The sequence below is a fragment of the Saccopteryx leptura genome, chromosome 13 (assembly GCF_036850995.1).
Source record: "Saccopteryx leptura isolate mSacLep1 chromosome 13, mSacLep1_pri_phased_curated, whole genome shotgun sequence".
NCBI classification, from domain to species: Eukaryota; Metazoa; Chordata; class Mammalia; order Chiroptera; family Emballonuridae; genus Saccopteryx; species Saccopteryx leptura.
Genome location: NC_089515.1, coordinates 54,304,169 through 54,321,849, shown reverse-complemented (window position 1 = coordinate 54,321,849; position 17,681 = coordinate 54,304,169). Strand labels below are relative to the sequence as shown.

General features: G+C 53.9%; 1 protein-coding gene across 2 annotated transcripts in view; it reads right to left on the bottom strand.

Moving 5' to 3' along the window:
• The window catches only part of CYFIP1 (cytoplasmic FMR1 interacting protein 1), a 64,430-nt gene that overhangs the window by 24,807 nt on the left and 21,942 nt on the right, over nucleotides 1-17,681 (bottom strand). The window contains exons 10-22 of one of the 2 annotated variants that reach the window (XM_066355409.1): nucleotides 17,234-17,325; nucleotides 16,179-16,296; nucleotides 14,303-14,425; nucleotides 12,380-12,505; nucleotides 11,214-11,380; nucleotides 9,489-9,636; nucleotides 8,509-8,656; nucleotides 6,775-6,931; nucleotides 3,935-4,031; nucleotides 2,284-2,360; nucleotides 2,044-2,152; nucleotides 1,193-1,312; nucleotides 686-885 (exon numbers count right to left, since the gene is read on the bottom strand). In XM_066355409.1, coding sequence (XP_066211506.1) covers nucleotides 686-885; nucleotides 1,193-1,312; nucleotides 2,044-2,152; nucleotides 2,284-2,360; nucleotides 3,935-4,031; nucleotides 6,775-6,931; nucleotides 8,509-8,656; nucleotides 9,489-9,636; nucleotides 11,214-11,380; nucleotides 12,380-12,505; nucleotides 14,303-14,425; nucleotides 16,179-16,296; nucleotides 17,234-17,325 — 1,682 coding nt within the window. Of the gene's footprint in view, nucleotides 1-685; nucleotides 886-1,192; nucleotides 1,313-2,043; nucleotides 2,153-2,283; nucleotides 2,361-3,934; nucleotides 4,032-6,774; nucleotides 6,932-8,068; nucleotides 8,223-8,508; nucleotides 8,657-9,488; nucleotides 9,637-11,213; nucleotides 11,381-12,379; nucleotides 12,506-14,302; nucleotides 14,426-16,178; nucleotides 16,297-17,233; nucleotides 17,326-17,681 lie in introns of both variants that reach the window. The other variant, XM_066355408.1, reaches the window with a different exon arrangement.

The window sequence follows — 17,681 nt, the reverse complement described above, 5'->3', positions numbered from 1 at the left end:
TGTTTTCTTGCTCACACGCACAATGCACTCACACGAATGCACTCACATAATCGTGTGCGCAACACTGACGTGCACGCACACTCTCACACACTCAAACATCTCTGGCATGTGCTGACAGAGACCCGGGGCCCAACTCGGTGCACAGACAACACACCTCACACAGGCAGAGGTCAAGGGAAGGCCATCCCGGGACTCAAACCCAGTCATAAGGCAGGACCACGGCAAATAGCAACTGTCACCATCTGTGCCACCCACCCACCCAGCTGGCCACTCGGTCTGGTTCTGGTTCTACACGGCAGTAAAATGGTCCTTAGACGGGAGGATAGCTCACCGATGGATCCTCACCCGCCCAACTTCCCAGAAAGGAACCAGGAGAAATGGTTGCCCACCACATGCCAATGTCACACACAGGCATTGCACATACCCTGTAGCCCCTGCCCTGAGCTTCACAGGGCTCCACCCTGAGCCACAGGCCAGCGCCCAGAAAGAGACCCTGGCTCACCATACACTATCCTGATGCAAAGCCATGATCGCCACCCAACGGTTGGCCCGGGACTGCCCAAGTACTGTGGACAGGAGAACAGCAGGGAACAGAGCGAGGACAGGGACACAGAGGGCCCGGTGGAGGCCCCAAGACTCCCTTAGGCCGGGGCGACTGGAGCCGCCTGGGAGGGGGCCTTCTCACCGGTTGGTGGAGCCGTTGTAGCAGTAGTTGGGCAGGAAGTCGTAGTTGAGTTCCCAGAAGACATGGAGGGTGATTCTCCCGTAGGGCGCGGACACGTTGTGGTTGGCCTCCCGGAACATGGCGTCGAAGCTGTCCAGCGTCAGGTACCTGCTCAGCAGCTTGTGGGTCATGCGGTTGATTTCCAAGAGGCCGTCCAGCTCCTACGGGACCCCAAGGACAGGGGTGAAGACAAACGGGGGCCCGAGCAGCGGCACCATCAGGTGCAGTTTATTCAAGATTGGGATTTATTCTTTGATGTCCACTTAGAATCGTTGACTATCAACAGCAGATACTAAAAGACACCTAGATGGGTCAAGCTTACTCAGCGCACACCCTTTAGTTTTTATGCAAAAAATGAACGTGTCGTGTGTTCAAATGATCAATACGAACGGGAGTAAAATCAGCCGTAGTTCCTGTGACTGGCCTTCGACAAATTGGCTGGGTCTGAGGATAGAAAAGAACACTTACGACTATCGACGTCAGGTCTTCGCTTTCAAACCGCCCAATAGCCAGTTCCAGAGACTTATACATGGCCATAGAGACACGCTGGGTAATCAGACGATTGAGGTCTATGGACCTGCCCAGGAGCTGGGGAAGCGAGAGGGCGGAGAGTGTGAGCCAACAAGCCTGACCCGTGGTGGCGCAGTGGCTAAAGCATCGACCTGGAACACTGAGGTCACCGGTTCAAAACCCTGGGCTTGCCCAGTCAAGGCACATATGGGAGTTGATGCTTCCTGCTCCTACCCCCTTCTCTTTTTCTCTCTCTCCTCTCTCTAAAATCAATAAATAAAATCTTTTTTTTGTTTTTAAATGTGAGACAGAAACAGACAGGTATGGACAGACAGACCGAAGGGAGAGAGATGAGAAGCATCAATTCTTCGTTATGGCTCTTTAGTTGTTCAGTGATTGCTTTCTCATATGTGCTTTGATTGGGGGGGGGGGGGGAGCGCTACAGCCAAGCCAGTGACCCCTTGCTCAAGCCAGCGACCTTGGGCTCAAGCCAGTGACCATGGGGTCATGTCTATGATCCCACACTCAAGCCAGCGACCCCACGCTTAAGCTGGTGAACCCGCGCTCAAATTGGCGATCTCGGGGTTTCGAACCTGGGTCACCTGCATCCCAATCCGATGCTCTATCCACTGCACAACCGCCTGGTCAAGCTAGAAACTTTTTAAATTCTTAACACTTTATAAGGATGGCCCCCACACAGTCACGTGACAGGACTGACATCTATTAAAATCCAACGACGTGTTAAGAAAACCCCACTATTTCAAACGCCAACTCCAGGTTTCGACACACCCGGGTGAGGTCTCGCTCACCTGCACATGCCTCTGCTTGAGCAGGGTCTCGTAGCGGTTCGACGGCGGGAGGTGGATGGTAGCCCCCTGATTCTTACATTCAGATCGTAACCGTTTATCGAGAAGCAAACTGGAATGAAAGGAAGACAGGGCACTGCTCGCTGGCCCTGAATTTCACAGGGAACGCCAGGTCACGTCAGCGGGGGTGGGGGGGTGGGGGTGGGGGTTCGTGCCCAAACCACAGACCACACGTACGCTCACCTTCCAGCCATCACCTTGTAATAGGCAAAGATCTGGTCTGCCAACTTGTACACAAACTGGTCAAAGCACAGATTCACCTGACGAAGATGAAAAACACTGGTCTAGCCCACTACCTACTGTATGTACGGTCTAGCCCACTACGTACTGTATGTACGGTCTAGCCCACTACCTACTGTACGTACGGTCTAGCCCACTACCTACTGTACGTACGGCCTAGCCCACTACGTACTGTATGTACGGCCTAGCCCACTACCTACTGTACGTACGGCCTAGCCCACTACGTACTGTATGTACGGTCTAGCCCACTACCTACTGTATGTACGGTCTAGCCCACTACGTACTGTATATACGATCTAGCCCACTACGTACTGTATGTACGGTCTAGCCTACTACGTACTGTATATACGGTCTAGCCCACTATCTACTGTACGTATGGTCTAGCCCACTACCTACTGTACGTACGGTCTAGCCCACTACGTACTGTACGTACGGTCTAGCCCACTAGGTACTGTATGTATGGTCTAGCCCACTAGGTACTGTATGTATGGTCTAGCCCAGGCGTGGCCAACAGTTTTTGCCCCCGGGCCAGATTAGAAAGAAAACTTTAACGGGCCGGACGAAATATTTAAATTAAAAAATGTTAAATACAAAACAATTTTGTTTAAGTAAACAAAACTTTATTATATAGTTTATGAATAAATATAAGTAATTTAGTACAACAAATTAACAAACTAATGTGATGTGTTGAGGTGCTTTGCATCGCCTATTATTTTTTTAGTATCTGGCTCTATACCTGTAGTAGCTATTCTTAACACAGCCTCCAAATGTAAATTATTCAATCTTGATCTTGTACTTTAATTTAGATTCATTAAAGAAAAAGTTTGTTCACAAATATAAGTTGAGCTAAAGATTACTGAAGATACGTAGTTTACGTCTAACGATTTAAAAGTACCACTCATTTCATTTCCACTGTGCGTCGTGCGGAGAATATTAAAAATTTAATTGCGGGCCGCATAAACTCATTACGCGGGCCAGATTCAGCCCGCAGGCGTATGTGAGCCATGCCTGGTCTAGCCTATATGTCTCCTGGGCTACAAGCCGATCTAGCACACTACTGCACAAGACAACACGAAATGAAATCAAGCATCTGAGAAAACGATGCCATCAAGAGCCACGGTGCACAGAGGACAGCAGAGGATGCCGTTGGCGTTACCAAGGTGAACGTTTGGAGCACACTATTTTTTTTTTTTTTGAGTAGTAGAAAGCCATCTTCAAAATAACAGGTAAAGAGAGTAGTGTGGAAAACACATAAACCAGGGACACGGCCATGTGTTATCACGATCAAGTTTCATGCTCTGTACGTTGATTGTAAGTGACATCCTTTGCCAGGACGAGCGGTGTGTATGCGTCACGCACACGCGTGGGCTGGCGAGGGAGAGAAGCACGTCACCCCACAGCTCAGACTGCCCGTGACCAGTGCAGGCACAGAGAGACCAGTGCAGGCAGGCTGCATGGTGCCCCCCAAACATTCATGTGCATAGTTAATCCCACAGTGTAAACCTCACTGTGTCAGAAAGAAAGTCGGCTTCCTTGTCACACTCAGAAGGAAGGGAGTTGAAGAGCGCTGATCAAAGGCGCCTGGGGCTCTCACCTCGGCCTCGATCTCGTCATAGAGGAACTGCTTGTTGAACCTGGTGAGGGCGTAGTGGGCGCTGTCGTTGTACAGGTCCAGGGAGTAGAGGACGTACCTGCAGAGGGCGGGTGGTCAGCCAGCCCCGCACACGGGGCTTCCCAGCACGCTGAGAACGACCACCCCTGCTCTCCTCTCGCGAGAGGACAGTCAACGACTTCAGATGCCCAGCACGCTGAGAACGACCACCCCCGCTCTCCTCTCGCGAGAGGACAGTCAACGACTTCAGACGCCCAGCACGCTGAGAACGACCACCCCCGCTCTCCTCTCGCGAGAGGACAGTCAACGACTTCAGACGCCCAGCACGCTGAGAACGACCACCCCCGCTCTCCTCTCGCGAGAGGACAGTCAACGACTTCAGACGCCCAACACGCTGAGAACGACCACCCCCCCCTCTCCTCTCGCGAGAGGACAGTCAACGACTTCAGACGCCCAGCACGCTGAGAACGACCCCCCCCCCCCCCCGCTCTCCTCTCGCGAGAGGACAGTCAACGACTTCAGATGCCCAGCACGCTGAGAACGACCACCCCCGCTCTCCTCTCGCGAGAGGACAGTCAACGACTTCAGACGCCCAGCACGCTGAGAACGACCACTACCCCCCCCCCCCCCCGCTCTCCTCTCGCGAGAGGACAGTCAACGACTTCAGACGCCCAGCACGCTGAGAACGACCACCCCCCCCTCTCCTCTCGCGAGAGGACAGTCAACGACTTCAGACGCCCAGCACGCTGAGAACGACCACCCCCGCTCTCCTCTCGCGAGAGGACAGTCAACGACTTCAGACGCCCAACACGCTGAGAACGACCACCCCCCCCTCTCCTCTCGCGAGAGGACAGTCAACGACTTCAGACGCCCAGCACGCTGAGAACGACCCCCCCCCCCCCGCTCTCCTCTCGCGAGAGGACAGTCAACGACTTCAGATGCCCAGCACGCTGAGAACGACCCCCCCCTCCTCTCGCGATAGGACAGTCAACAACTTCAGATGCCCAGCACGCTGAGAACGACCACCCCCCCACCCCCCCCCTCTCCTCTCGCGAGAGGACAGTCAACGACTTCAGACGCCCAGCACGCTGAGAACGACCACCCCCGCTCTCCTCTCGCGAGAGGACAGTCAACGACTTCAGACGCCCAGCACGCTGAGAACGACCACCCCCGCTCTCCTCTCGCGAGAGGACAGTCAACGACTTCAGACGCCCAGCACGCTGAGAACGACCACCCCCGCTCTCCTCTCGCGAGAGGACAGTCAACGACTTCAGACGCCCAGCACGCTGAGAACGACCACCACTGCTCTCCTCTCGCGAGAGGACAGTCAACTTCAGATGCCCAGCACGCTGAGAACGACCACCCCCCCCCCTCTCCTCTCGCGAGAGGACAACGACTTCAGACGCCCAGCACGCTGAGACTGACCACCCCTGCTCTCCTCTCGCGAGAGGACAGTCAACGACTTCAGATGCCCAGCTTGGCTCCTGTGAGGCCCCAAAAGCACACTGTGCAAGGTCAGCTGACCCCACGGGCTGGACGCCCAAACTCAGGCCACTGGGCGGGTGTGGGGCCCTCAGCAGCTGCACCTCTCCCTTATCCTGTGTCAAAGATTTTTTTTTTTAATGTTTATTGTATTGATTTTTTAGAGAGAAGAAGGGAGAGAAAAGGAGACAGGAATATCTGTTCTTGCATGTACCCCTGACCGAGGATCGAAGCGGCAACCTCTGTGCTTTGTTTGGGACAATACTCTAGTTAACTGAGCTTTCTGGCCAGGGCCTGTTTCAAAAATTTTTATCACAACGATGTAATGTGTTTTATAACCACAAAAACAATGAATGTCCTTATTTTAAAGACTGAACTATTTTTCACAAATAATCATGTACAACCTTTAAAACATCAGTGATTAGGGCTTGGTCGAGTAGTAGCTCAGTTGATTAGAACGTCATCTCAATATGCCAAGGTTGTGTGTTTGGTCCTCGGTCAGGGAACATACAAGAATCAACTGATGAAAACATAAATAAGAGGAACAACAAACTGAAGTTTTTCTCTTTCTCCCTCTCCCTTCTTCTCACTCTAAAAATGAGTAAAAAATAATTAAAATAGCCTTGGCCAGATAGCTCGGTTGGTTAGAACATCGTCCCAAACTATAGAGCAGCGGTTCTCAACCTGTGGAAGTATTTTCCGATGGCTTTAGGTGACCCCTGTGTTTGGGTCGTTCGACCCCCACCACGGTCGCGACCCACAGGCTGAGAACCACTGCTACAGAGGTTGCCAGTTCAATCCCCCATCAGAGCACACACAGAAAACGATTCTCTCTCCCTCTCTCCCTTCCTCTCTTTAAAATCAATAAAATGTTAGAAATACATACATAAAAAAGAAGACCCAGTTTATTTTCTGTTTGCTGTGAATGAAACAAGCATGCTACAATTGGAGGAAAAAAAAAATGAAGAAAATTAAAAATACCCCGACTGAACTGCCTGATTTAAGAAGAAAAATGAAGGCCAGGCTCTCACAGGCGACCACAAGCATGCACAGCATGGCTGACAGCCCCTGTCCCTATAGGTCCCACGTCTGGACAAAAGGCGGCGACCAGAGAGCTCCCCAAAAGTACGGTCCCAGGGCCGTGATCCAGGGCTGCGGACTGACTGCGCGGCAGGCTGGGATGAGCCGCCGGCCTCTGCCGCTGCCGCTGCTGCTGCCTCTCCCAAGCTGGGGACTCATCACAGACGCAGCGGCCACTCACCGCCCTGAAGACAGCCCGGCCCCTCCTCTGCCTGCCTCCCCCCTCCCAAAGGGCAGGGGCCGCCCCAGGGGCCGCTCACTCCATCATGGACGCCTCCTTGCTCTCCAGGATGTGGTCCGTCAGGATCCAGGGCATGGACATCTCGATGGGGAACTGGATCCTCCGGCCCATCGTCAGCTCCAGGAAGAACTCGCGGAACCACAGCTGGGAGAGGTCGCAGCACTGCTGCAGCGTTTCTTGGGGGGAGGGGAGGGCAGGCGACAAGCGGGTCAGGCTGTGCGGTGAGCAGGGAAAAGGCGCGGAGGACAGAAGACAGGCCGGATAGATGGGGACTTTGGGATGGCGCCAGCTCCCTGGCAATCGGCCCTGAGCCTGGCGGGGGGTCCCTGTGAACGGGCAGGGCCACACAGAGCCGCACACTAGGGACAGGACGCTCCCAGCAGGGCTGCAGGGGAAGCCACCGTGGACTGTGCACAGGGTCACCCACGAAAACTGGACAGAGTGAGTGCCCGGCCACCAGGGGGTCCGGCACAGACACCTGAGCCTAGGAATGTACCCCGTCCACCTCTGTGAGCCCCCAGAGGGACGGGGAGGAAAGAATGATGCCCCCCTTTTTTTTAAAAGGAAACATAAAACCAGGATTCTTTTATTTTTACTTAGGATTAAGATGCAGTGCTACCTACATCCTCAGGGCAGGTCTATTGAATACAAAACAGAAACAGAGTTTTTTAAAAAAAGGCTTCTGTCCTGGGATGGAGTAAAAAAAAAAAACAAGAAAAAGAAAAAAAAAAGCTTAATATTTACGGCAAAACTGTAGCCTCCCAGCCAAGAGGGCGGCCCCACCCACTCTGACGCTCTGAGCACACAGCCGTGGACACAGGGGTCGACAGGGACGACTCCACCGTGACAAAGGGCATCCCCCTGGCACTCCGCTCAAGGTGGCCAGGGTCGGTCACCCCGGGACGGGCCACCTAGGTCAGGTTAACCTGCCTTGTGACGCCCAGGACTACCTGAAAGGGTCTGTTTCTGCCACTGACCACTGACCACTGTCTTGGCCTTGAGCCAGATGACAGATTCCATTTGCTGGTGTTTCAGACCTTCCCTCTTTGGGTTACAGAGACTTTGTGCTCAGGTTGAAGGGTCAGCTACAGCCCTCAACTCTTGTAAAGGCCACGCCACACGGAGGGAGCCCCTGGCCGGCCCGGGCGTTGAGCGACAGGTGAGAGAAGGCCACGAGAGTTAGGACACACGTCATCGCCCAGGTGTGGAAGGAGACCACAGCCAGGGACCGGATGACAGGGTCAAGCACGCAGAAGCAATCTAGACGGTGTTAGGACATGCCGGGCTGGAGGCTGGGCCACTGGATCTCTTACCGCTGAAATTTATCAAGTGAGTGTAGAAGAATGACTCGCGGTGGAATTTTTCTATGTCCAGTATGGTGGGCCCCTCAAGGCTACTTCTCAAAGTTTTCTTGGAACCACTTTTGTCTGCAATAAGGGACTCTAGCATGGTTCTCACCATGTAAAGCTGCACAATCCAAAGAGACATTTGTGGAGGAGGGGGGAAGGGGAGAAAATACACACGGTGCATTAGTTGTGCCAAAAACTCTGATCGACCACGGGGAAGTAGGGACTGCTCACAACACCCTGACCTGAGTGAGGCCGGGCTGCCCCTCCGGCTCCCCCTAAAGGGGGCCAGGGGTGCCCATCAACGTGGCCACCTTGCTGCCGCATGGGACAGCGCCCCCTGCAGCGGAGACAGGTGCCTCCGCGCCGTGTAACATCAATAGAAGAAACAAAAGATGTCTTCTTACCACCAAAGGTTAAAAGAGGCGGATAGGTGTAGGAGTGTCTCAGAAACGCGTTAACCACATGCAACAGCCTTTCCATGCCCAGAGACCGGAGCTGCCTGAGCAGCTCAGCGGAGCTCAGGGACTCCGCCATGGTGCGCACCAGGTACAGCTAGACACGGACAGACACGGGGGGGAGGGGGGGGGAGCCGTTAGTCAGGATGCCACGCGGGGCGGGGGGCGGCACGCACACAGGACGGGGGGCATGCGCCTCGGACAGACCCAGGCTGGGCCTTCCTCCCGGACGCGGAGGGTGTCTTTAGCAGCCAGCAACATGCTTTGCTGGTCATTCTCTCTAAGTGACTAGCAGAAGAGACGATAAAAGCCCCCACAGAGAGGTGACAAGCGAGAGAGGCCAAGGCCCCCCAACGAGAGGAGGAAGGCAGACAGGCACACGGGCAGATGTGAGTCAGAAGAGAGCCGCTTGGGGAGGAGGGGGTGGACGGGACCCAAGCAGGAGAGCAAGAGAACAGCGGTGGTTGCTTCAGTCGGAGGACACACAACAGCTACGTTTAAAAAAAAAACAAAAACCTCTCAAAAGTTTTGTATCCCTCGGAATGATGTGTTCCGGCCCCAGGTAAAAACGATGGCCGTGCACGGAAACGCCCACCCAGACACAAAGCCTGACTACAGACACAGAGCGTCACCCGCAATCTGGACACGGGAGTCAAGGCGGTCACGACTAATTAACTTCTGCATGCAAGTGACCCAACCCGACAGTTGTCCTCCCAGGGGTTGTCCTGGCCAACGACCGCCCCAGACTCCATGAGGGCCAGGGACAGCGGGGCAGAGAAGAAAGGGAAGACCTGATCCACCCCAGCAGACAGAGGCCAGTCGTTTCCCTCCCAGCCTCGCTTTCTGACCCACCCCCTACCCAGCTCGGGGCTGGCCCGCTCGGGGGAGGGAGGGGAGAGACAGAGGCACGGACGCAGGGGGACAACCACCTGTGTGCTGGAAGGTCCCACGGCGCGGCGCGGCACTTTGATGTCGAAGCCACTTTTGGGGTCCTTCTCGCCCCGGAGGGCCGGGTCGTTGAAGGGCTCGTGCCCCGTCTCCCAGTCACAGACGGTCTTCCGGATGGCTTGCAGGACGCTGAACAGTGGGACACACAGCACTGTCACCAACAGGATGTTGAGAACCATGGCCTCTTTTCATCTGACGTGAAGCTCTCAGACATGAACTCTCGAGGGCGGGGGACGGGGGGGACGAAGTCCTAGACCCCCTTCAACAGGAAATTTAAAAAGTGGACTGTTGTCCTGGGGACACCACTAGCCCCAGAAGATCTGAGGTCGCTGCGATGTGCATCCATTAGCCCAAAAACGATGTTTTATTATCTGAAGACCAAGTCGTGCTAAGGGCTGCAAGACACCAGATCTCAAAGATCCGTTCAGAGGGCAACTTCCCTGTGCTTGACTTCTAACACAAGCATGAAGTCACCTGCACAACCGCGGGACCCGCACCTGCGTCCCCAACTTATATAAAACACGTCCCCATCCCCAACGGGGCTCCACCGCGCGATCCCCCCTGTGGGCTCCACGCTCACCAGCAGGCACACCCACGCACCCCACCTGACAGCCTCACGGGCCAAGTCCTTGGTGACCCCGAGCCGCTCCCAGACCTCGCTGCACACCCCCACAGGGTGAGCACCCCCCGTTACGGCAAGCACGAGCGTTTGATTAACGCTAGAAACCAGACAACGTGCCGGGTGACAAATGACATCCTCAGTAAAGCAACCGAATGAAATCAGCACCCCTCGCGAGCCCCTGTAAGCTCGGTTTCGCAATGACGTCTCTAGAAGACAGCTTCTTCGGAGAGGCTGATCATGAGACGACCAGCTCAAGACGGTGGCCATAGATAGGCTCTTGGTAACATCTCCGCTGTCCCCGACCAGTGTGTAGAAACAGATAGCAAAAAAAAAAAAAAAAGGAACAGAAGCAACAATACCGAGGATGGCACACTGAGATGGGAGGGGGGAGGGATGCTGGGCTACGTGTCCCTGCAGGCAGGCGTGGTGATCAGAGCCTCCGACAGCCCCATCTGCCCTGAGACAGACACACCGTTGTCTGTGGGTCTCTGCCCTGTGTGGATGCTGTGCAATTCATCTATTAAATGTTGCTCAGGTTAATCATTGGACCCACTGCCTTACATTGACAGGGGATTCACCCAAAGGAAGTTGGAGATAAAGGTGCTGAATGTGGGCCCTGGCCGGCTGGCTCAGTGGTAGAGCGTCGGCCCAGCATGTGGAAGTCCCAGGCTCGATTCCCGGCCAGGGCACACAGGAGAAGCACCCATCTGCTTCTCCACCCCTCCCCCTCTCCTTCCTCTCTGTCTCTCTCTTCCCCTCCCGCAGCCAAGGCTCCACTGGAGCAAAGTTGGCCTGGACACTGAGGAGAGCTCCATGGCCTCCACCTCAGGCGCTAGAACGGCTTTGGTTGCAACAGAGCAACGCCCCAGATGGGCGGAGCATCGCCTCCTGGTGGGCATGCCGGGTGGATCCCGGTCAGGCACATGCGGGAGTCTGTCTGTCTGTCTGTCTGCCTCCTCGCTTCTACCTTCGAGAAAAAAAAATAAAAAGGTGCTGAACGTGGTTATGAAAACGTCGATCCCACAGCATTTAAACCCATGGCGGTACTGCGGCCTTGGACCTCCAAGCACGCAGGGGGGCTGACCTCTGAATGACATTCTTCTTCTTCTTGATCGCCTGCCGGAGCGGCTCGCGGAGCGTGACCTGGGAGAAGTCCTGCAGGGCGGCGTAGACGGTGTGCCGGATGGCGTGGTTGAACACACTCTCCATCCTGCCCATCAGCACCTGCAAGCCTTTGATCATGGCGATCACCTGCGGGGAGAGGGGACTTTCTGGAGGGAAACCGGCCCCCGGTGGCTCCTGCTCGGGTGTGTTGGGTGCTTCTGTGTTGCTTCCTTGAAAGGTCTACTTTTATTTAAAAAAAAAAAAAAAAGGCAAATTCTCCAGTTCAGATTCAAGTTGAATTTAAATTTCACAGCAATCCGAATGAAATGAAAAGACGACACATTAGCCTGACCCCTGGGGGTGCAGTGGATAAAGCCTCGACCTGGAATGCTGAGGTCGCTGGTTCAAAGACCCCGAGGTTGTCGCCTCTGAGCGCGGGCTCATCAGCAAGGGGTTGCTGGCTTGAGCCGGGGAGCCGTCCACACGATCCCAAAGCTCGCCAGCTTGAGCCCAACAATCGTTGGCATGATGAGCCCAAGGCTGCTGACTTGAGCAAGGGGACCCTGGCTCAACCCCACTCAAGGCACGTAGGAGAAGCGATCAACGGGCAACTGAAGACAAAGCAACTATGAGTTGATGCTTCTCATCCTGCCTCCCTTCCTGTCTGTCTTTCTCCCTCTCTCTCTCTCTCTCTCTCTCCATAAAAAAAGAAAAGGAAAGAAAGCCTATACTTTAGAACTTACGGGAAGTAGATCTTAACCACCTCTGTTCATCAAAAGGCTCCTGAGGACAGCGCAGAACCCAGGGGCCCACGGCCCCCATGCAGGAGAGCAGAGCTGGTAACTCAACAGCTCAGAGCAGGGGTGGCAGGGGAGATGGGAAGGGCTCTTGGTTCTCAGATGCCAGGGCTGCTTCCTGCCCTCCCTGTGTCATGGCTCCCAGGCCCCTGAGGTACCCCAGGGGAGCTGTCACAAAGACCAAGAACCCACCCCTGGCTTCCTTTATACTGCTGTGACAACTGTGACCCACGCCCGGGGCTGCCCGACCCGGAATCAGTGCCCGAGAAACAGGCAGTGTACTCGTGGCTGGGCCTCCAGTAGGGGGGACCACGGGAGGCCAGACCTCCAGGAGGCGGGCCGGCCTCACCTCCACCAGGGCGAACTTCTCCTCGCTGGTGTAGTTGTAGCGGGTGGCTCGCTCGTACTCCTCCGCATTATCGGGGCAGTCCTTGTTGGAGTACTTGTCCGTCGGGTGCACAAGTTTCCACGAGTACTGGGGTGGTCAGAGGAGAGGGAGACGAGCACATTGGCTGCAGAATGCTGAACTGCTGGTCAGGTGACAGACCCCCTTCCCCCGTTCGAAGAGGAAACAGGGCAAGGGCTAGAGGATAGCTTCGTTCAGCTCCCAGGCAGCCCTTGCACAACCACGCCCTTAAGCAGTAAGCCCGAGAGAGAATAACATCTAGGCCTTAGCTGTGTTTCAGCTCCAAGCCCAGAAAAACAGCAAGACCAGGCAAGGAGCTCGATCAGGCGGTGGCGCAGTGGATAGAGCATCGGACTGGGATGCGGAAGGACCCAGGTTCGAGACCCCGAGGTCGCCAGCTTGAGCGCGGGCTCATCTGGTTTGAGCAAAGCTCACCAGCTTGGACCCAAGGTCCCTGGCTCAAGCAAGGGGTTACTCGGTCTGCTGAAGGCCCGCGGTCAAGGCACATATGAGAAAGCAATCAATGAACAACTAAGGTGTTGCAACAAAAAACTGATGATTGATGCTTCTCATCTCTCTCTGTTCCTGTCTGTTTTTCTCTATCTATCCCTCTGTCCCTGTGAAAAAAAAAAAAAAAGACCAGGCAAGGGGCGACCCCATGGTGGACATCAGGAACGGCTGCAATGACAAATGACCTCCCCCCACACGCCATCCAATCAGTAGAGACCATGACCCTGAGAAGCTGATGTATATTCTATTGAGGTCCTCCTCTGCAATCCCCACCTTTGGAAAAACAGATCAAACCCCTGAAGACCATGGACCCAGTGTATGCTCACAATGCGTGTGTTCTCTCTACCTCTCTCTCTCCTCTCTCTCTCTGGAGCACACCCATGCCTCTCCACTTCTCCTTCTTCCAGGTCTGTTTCCTCTGCTTTTCTTTCTCCTAAGCTCCAAGGGCCCTTCTGTGGCCTGGCTAACTGGTTTCTCCTTCTGCACGGTGACTTTCTACACAGACTTCTGCTTGTGTTTGAATTCCCTGGTTCTGCCCTCTTTGCCATCCAAACTCAAGAACCAAGGCTGCTGACATCCGGTGCCAATCGCTGTTAACATTCCAGTGGGCATGACCAGGGTCAAAGCTCCCAAAAGGCCACCCTTCTAATATTGGCTGCATCTGAAAAATCTCAAACACATACACACACACACACACACACACAAAATCCATCTCCACAAAAACACTGCAGCCATAGGAGTTCAAGTTTAAGAAATATATCAGAGATATAAGAAATGGATCAGGTAAAAAGGCTCAGATATGTTACATGGAAGGTCTAAGCCTGTAGGCATTTTATCTCCCCTTTAAAAATATATATATATTTGCCTTTCAAATGATCATGTCCTCACTGGACATAAAATTTGAATAATGAAAAATAAAAGAAAAATAAAAACCACTTATGACTTACAGGTGTCCCAATCTTCACATGACATCTGAAACGATTCTACTAAAGCCACAGAGAAGAAACCAGTGGCTGCAATACCAGAGAAAATGCTCTTCAAAGAAAGGGAAACTCAAAATGACTGTAACAGAACACATTTCATTCTAGTGATACATTTTAACAGATGAGGCCACTGATTGGAAACACACTCAATGAAATGTATGTTCAGTATGTTCAGTTGTCTCTGATTCAAGTGGATACATAACCCTGTTGCCAGGGCCTTAAATAAAAAGCCAACTTGTGCTTGATCCCAAGGCCAAAGTTAAAGCAGAGAAAGCTACCATCTGGTCACCAAGTAAAGTGGGGGAGGGAGAGGGAAGACATTCTTTCGTTCCCTGGCTGCGGGGGATGGAGGGGGGGATGGCAGGGGGCCTACCACTTCCATCACGTGAGCACTCCACTGTGAGAGCAGCTGGAGGCCCTGCAGGGCCAGGTCGAAGAGCTTCCGGTACTCAGCATCCGTCTTCTGAGCCTCCTGCCGGCCCGAACCCGTGACCACCTGGAGCATCGGAAGAGCATCACAAGACATCACCCCCCCATCACCTGCCGGCCCCGGGCTGACCACGCCCCCCAGCTCCGTCACGCCCAGTCTAGGAACCGACCCACCCCCCCCAGCTCCGCCACGCCCAGTCTAGGAACTGACCCACCCACCCCCAGCTCCGCCACGCCCAGTCTAGGACCCGACCCCAAGGGTACCATCCCCAGAGTGTGGGTCAAGGGACCACACGAGCCTTCCCTTGCCACCAGAGGCGGGCAGCCACGGAGCCCCCAGGTCAAGGCTAGGATGTCACCCTCCCTCTGACCCAGAGGTCCCCGCACACCTCCTGGCAGCCTAGAGACATGGGACTGGACCAGGAAAGGCCACTTCATTCATGGCCTCTCCTCACTCCTTTCTTTGGGATCCCTATTATGTTGTTCTGAGGAAAACAAGATGGTTTTGGCCCCGGCCAATTGGCTCAGTGGTAGAGTATCAGCCTGGTGTGTGGATGTCCAGCGTTCGATTTATGGTCAGGCACACAGGAGAAGCAACTATATGCTTCTCCATCCCTTCCCTTCCTCCTTCTTTCTTTTTTCCCCATCCTGCAGCCACAGCTCAATTGGCTGGAGTGAGTTAGCCCTGAGTGCTGAGGACGACCCAATGGAGCTTCTGCCTCAGGCACTAACAATAGCTCAGTTGCTGAGCAATGGAGCAATGCCCCAGATGAGCAGAGCATTGCCCCATATAGGGGGCCTGCAGGTGAATCCCGGTCAGGGTACACATGGGAGCCTGCCTCTCTACCTCCCCTCCTCTCAATTAAAATTCAAACAAACAAACAAACAAACAAAAAGATGCTTTTTATATAAGCAAGGTTCATTGCGCTGCCCTGTCCGTTATAATGGACACCTTTGAAGCATCTGGTGCTAATCTGTGTTTCTCAAATCGATTCGAGTTAGTGTTTGGGGCCCGAGACCGGTGGTAGCATAGTGGATAAAGCGTAGACCCAGAACGCTGAGGTCACTGGTTCGAAACCCCGAGGTGGCTGGCACTGAGCGGGAGAATCGTCCTATACATGATCCCAAAGCTCACCAGCTTGAGCTCAAAGGTCACTGGTGTGAAACGCCCAAGGCCGCTGGCTTGAGAAAGGGGACACTGGCTCAGCCCCCTGGTCAAGGCATGGACAAGAAGCAATCAATGAACAACTCAAGTGAAAACAATTACGAGTTGATGCTTCTCACTCTTTCTCCCTGTCTCTCTCTCACACTCACTCTCTCTTACTCGGTCTCTCTCTCTCAATAAGTGAATAAAGGCTCTGGCCGGTTGGCTCAGTGGTAGAGCGTCGGCCTGGCGTGCAGGGGTCCTGGGTTCGATTCCCGGCCAGGGCACACAGGAGAGGCGCCTATCTGCTTCTCCACCCCTCCCCCTCTCCTTCCTCTCTGTCTCTCTCTTCCCCTCCCGCAGCGAGGCTCCATTGGAGCAAGGATGGCCCGGGAGCTGGGGATGGCTCCTTGGCCTCTGCCCCAGGCGCTAGAGTGGCTCTGGTCGCGGCAGAGCGACGCCCCGGAGGGGCAGAGCATCGCCCCCTGGTGGGCAGAGCTTCGCCCCTGGTGGGCGTGCCGGGTGGATCCCGGTCGGGCGCATGCGGGAGTCTATCAGACTGTCTCTCCCCATTTCCAGCTTCAGAAAGATTAAAAAAAACAATAATAAGTGAATAGAGAAGGTAGCGTTTGGGGACAGAGAACGAGGGGGGACCACGCAGGCCAGGGCAGGCCACCTCGCTGTTGCTGTAGCGTGCCAGCTCGGAGATGAAGCGGATGTGGTCCTCCCGGATCTGGACCATCTGCTCACAGATGTTGTACTGGGGGCTGCTGCTGGATGACGTGCACGTCCACCTGGCAGGGAGGGGACACGTGTCACCGGGAGGAGCGCCTGCTCGAGGCTGGGGCGGCCAAGGACGCACGTGGGGACTGTCTCACTTGCCGGGAGACGGAGGCTCAGGGAGGAAACCACTGGCCGGACCCCGTGACCCCGTTGTTGGGTTGGGGGGTGTCTCTGCCCATCCAAACCCTCTCATTCTGTTTTACAAGAGTCATCATAATTTCTCCTTCGTCACCAAGCCGCTTTCTAACAGGGCGTGTAATGTCCAGCACAGGGAACGCAGTCAACAATACCGCGATCACTATGGACGGTGCCAGGTGGGCAGTGGAAATATCAGGGGGAGCCCTTTGTCACGGATGATTGTCTGGGTAGGATCTGGACCATGGGATGCAGTTCTGTAACCTCTGTGAGCTCCCTGCAAACATCCACGCCCTCTCTATCAGGGGACCCAAAAGACATATTCTCAACCGGCACTGTCCAACAGAACTCTCTAAGGTAATGAAAAAGTTCTGTGTCGCTACTGACCAATACCACAGACGCGGACAATTAAATATTTGAAATGGGGCTGTTCTAAAGGAAATAAACAACATTTTTTAAGGAATTTAAATGTCAACAGCCACATACGGCCAGGGCTACCATCTCAGGCATTCGGTTCCTGATGGCTGAGAAAGTCAAAGGTGCTATCTATCACTAGGCAAGGAATCAGTGTCATAAAACCACAAAAAGCCCTGGCCAGGTAGTTCAGCTGGTTAGAGCATCATCCTGATACACCCTGGTTGAGGGTTTGATCCCCAGTCAGGGCACATACAAGAATCAAGCAATGAATGCATCAATAAGTAGAATAATAAATCGGTGTTTCTTTCTCTCTCTCGCTCTCCAATTAAATTTGAAAAAAATTTAAAAAGAAAAAACACACTAAGAACATTCTAACCGGGCAGCTCACTCTCCTACCGAGATTTATTCTCCTCGTAGTGGGCGCTGGTCTTGATGTATCTGGCCAGTTCTATTTGCATGTCCCCAAACAGCGGAACCACCTGCAGCTGCTACATGCAGAGAAGAAAAGAAAAGAAAAAAAATAAGGCCCTCAGGTATGTTTGGTCACCAAACACAGAATCGCAAGAAGGATGAATCATGCTAATAATCACTGTCAGATGAAAGCTATCTCTCTGCTAGTCATTGAGTGCAAAAAGCTGTAAACGACACCTACGGTCACTTCAAAAACAAAATAAAAGAATCAATGTTCAGAAAACCATTTTGAAGATCAGAGGAAAACAAAACAAAATAAGAAGTTTGATGTGTTGCCAAGAGAACGTGCCAAGGGCAACACCATGAAAAATCACCAGGAAAACACCAGCTCAACTGGTGTTTTTCAACTGCCGGTCCACAGACTGGTCTGTCA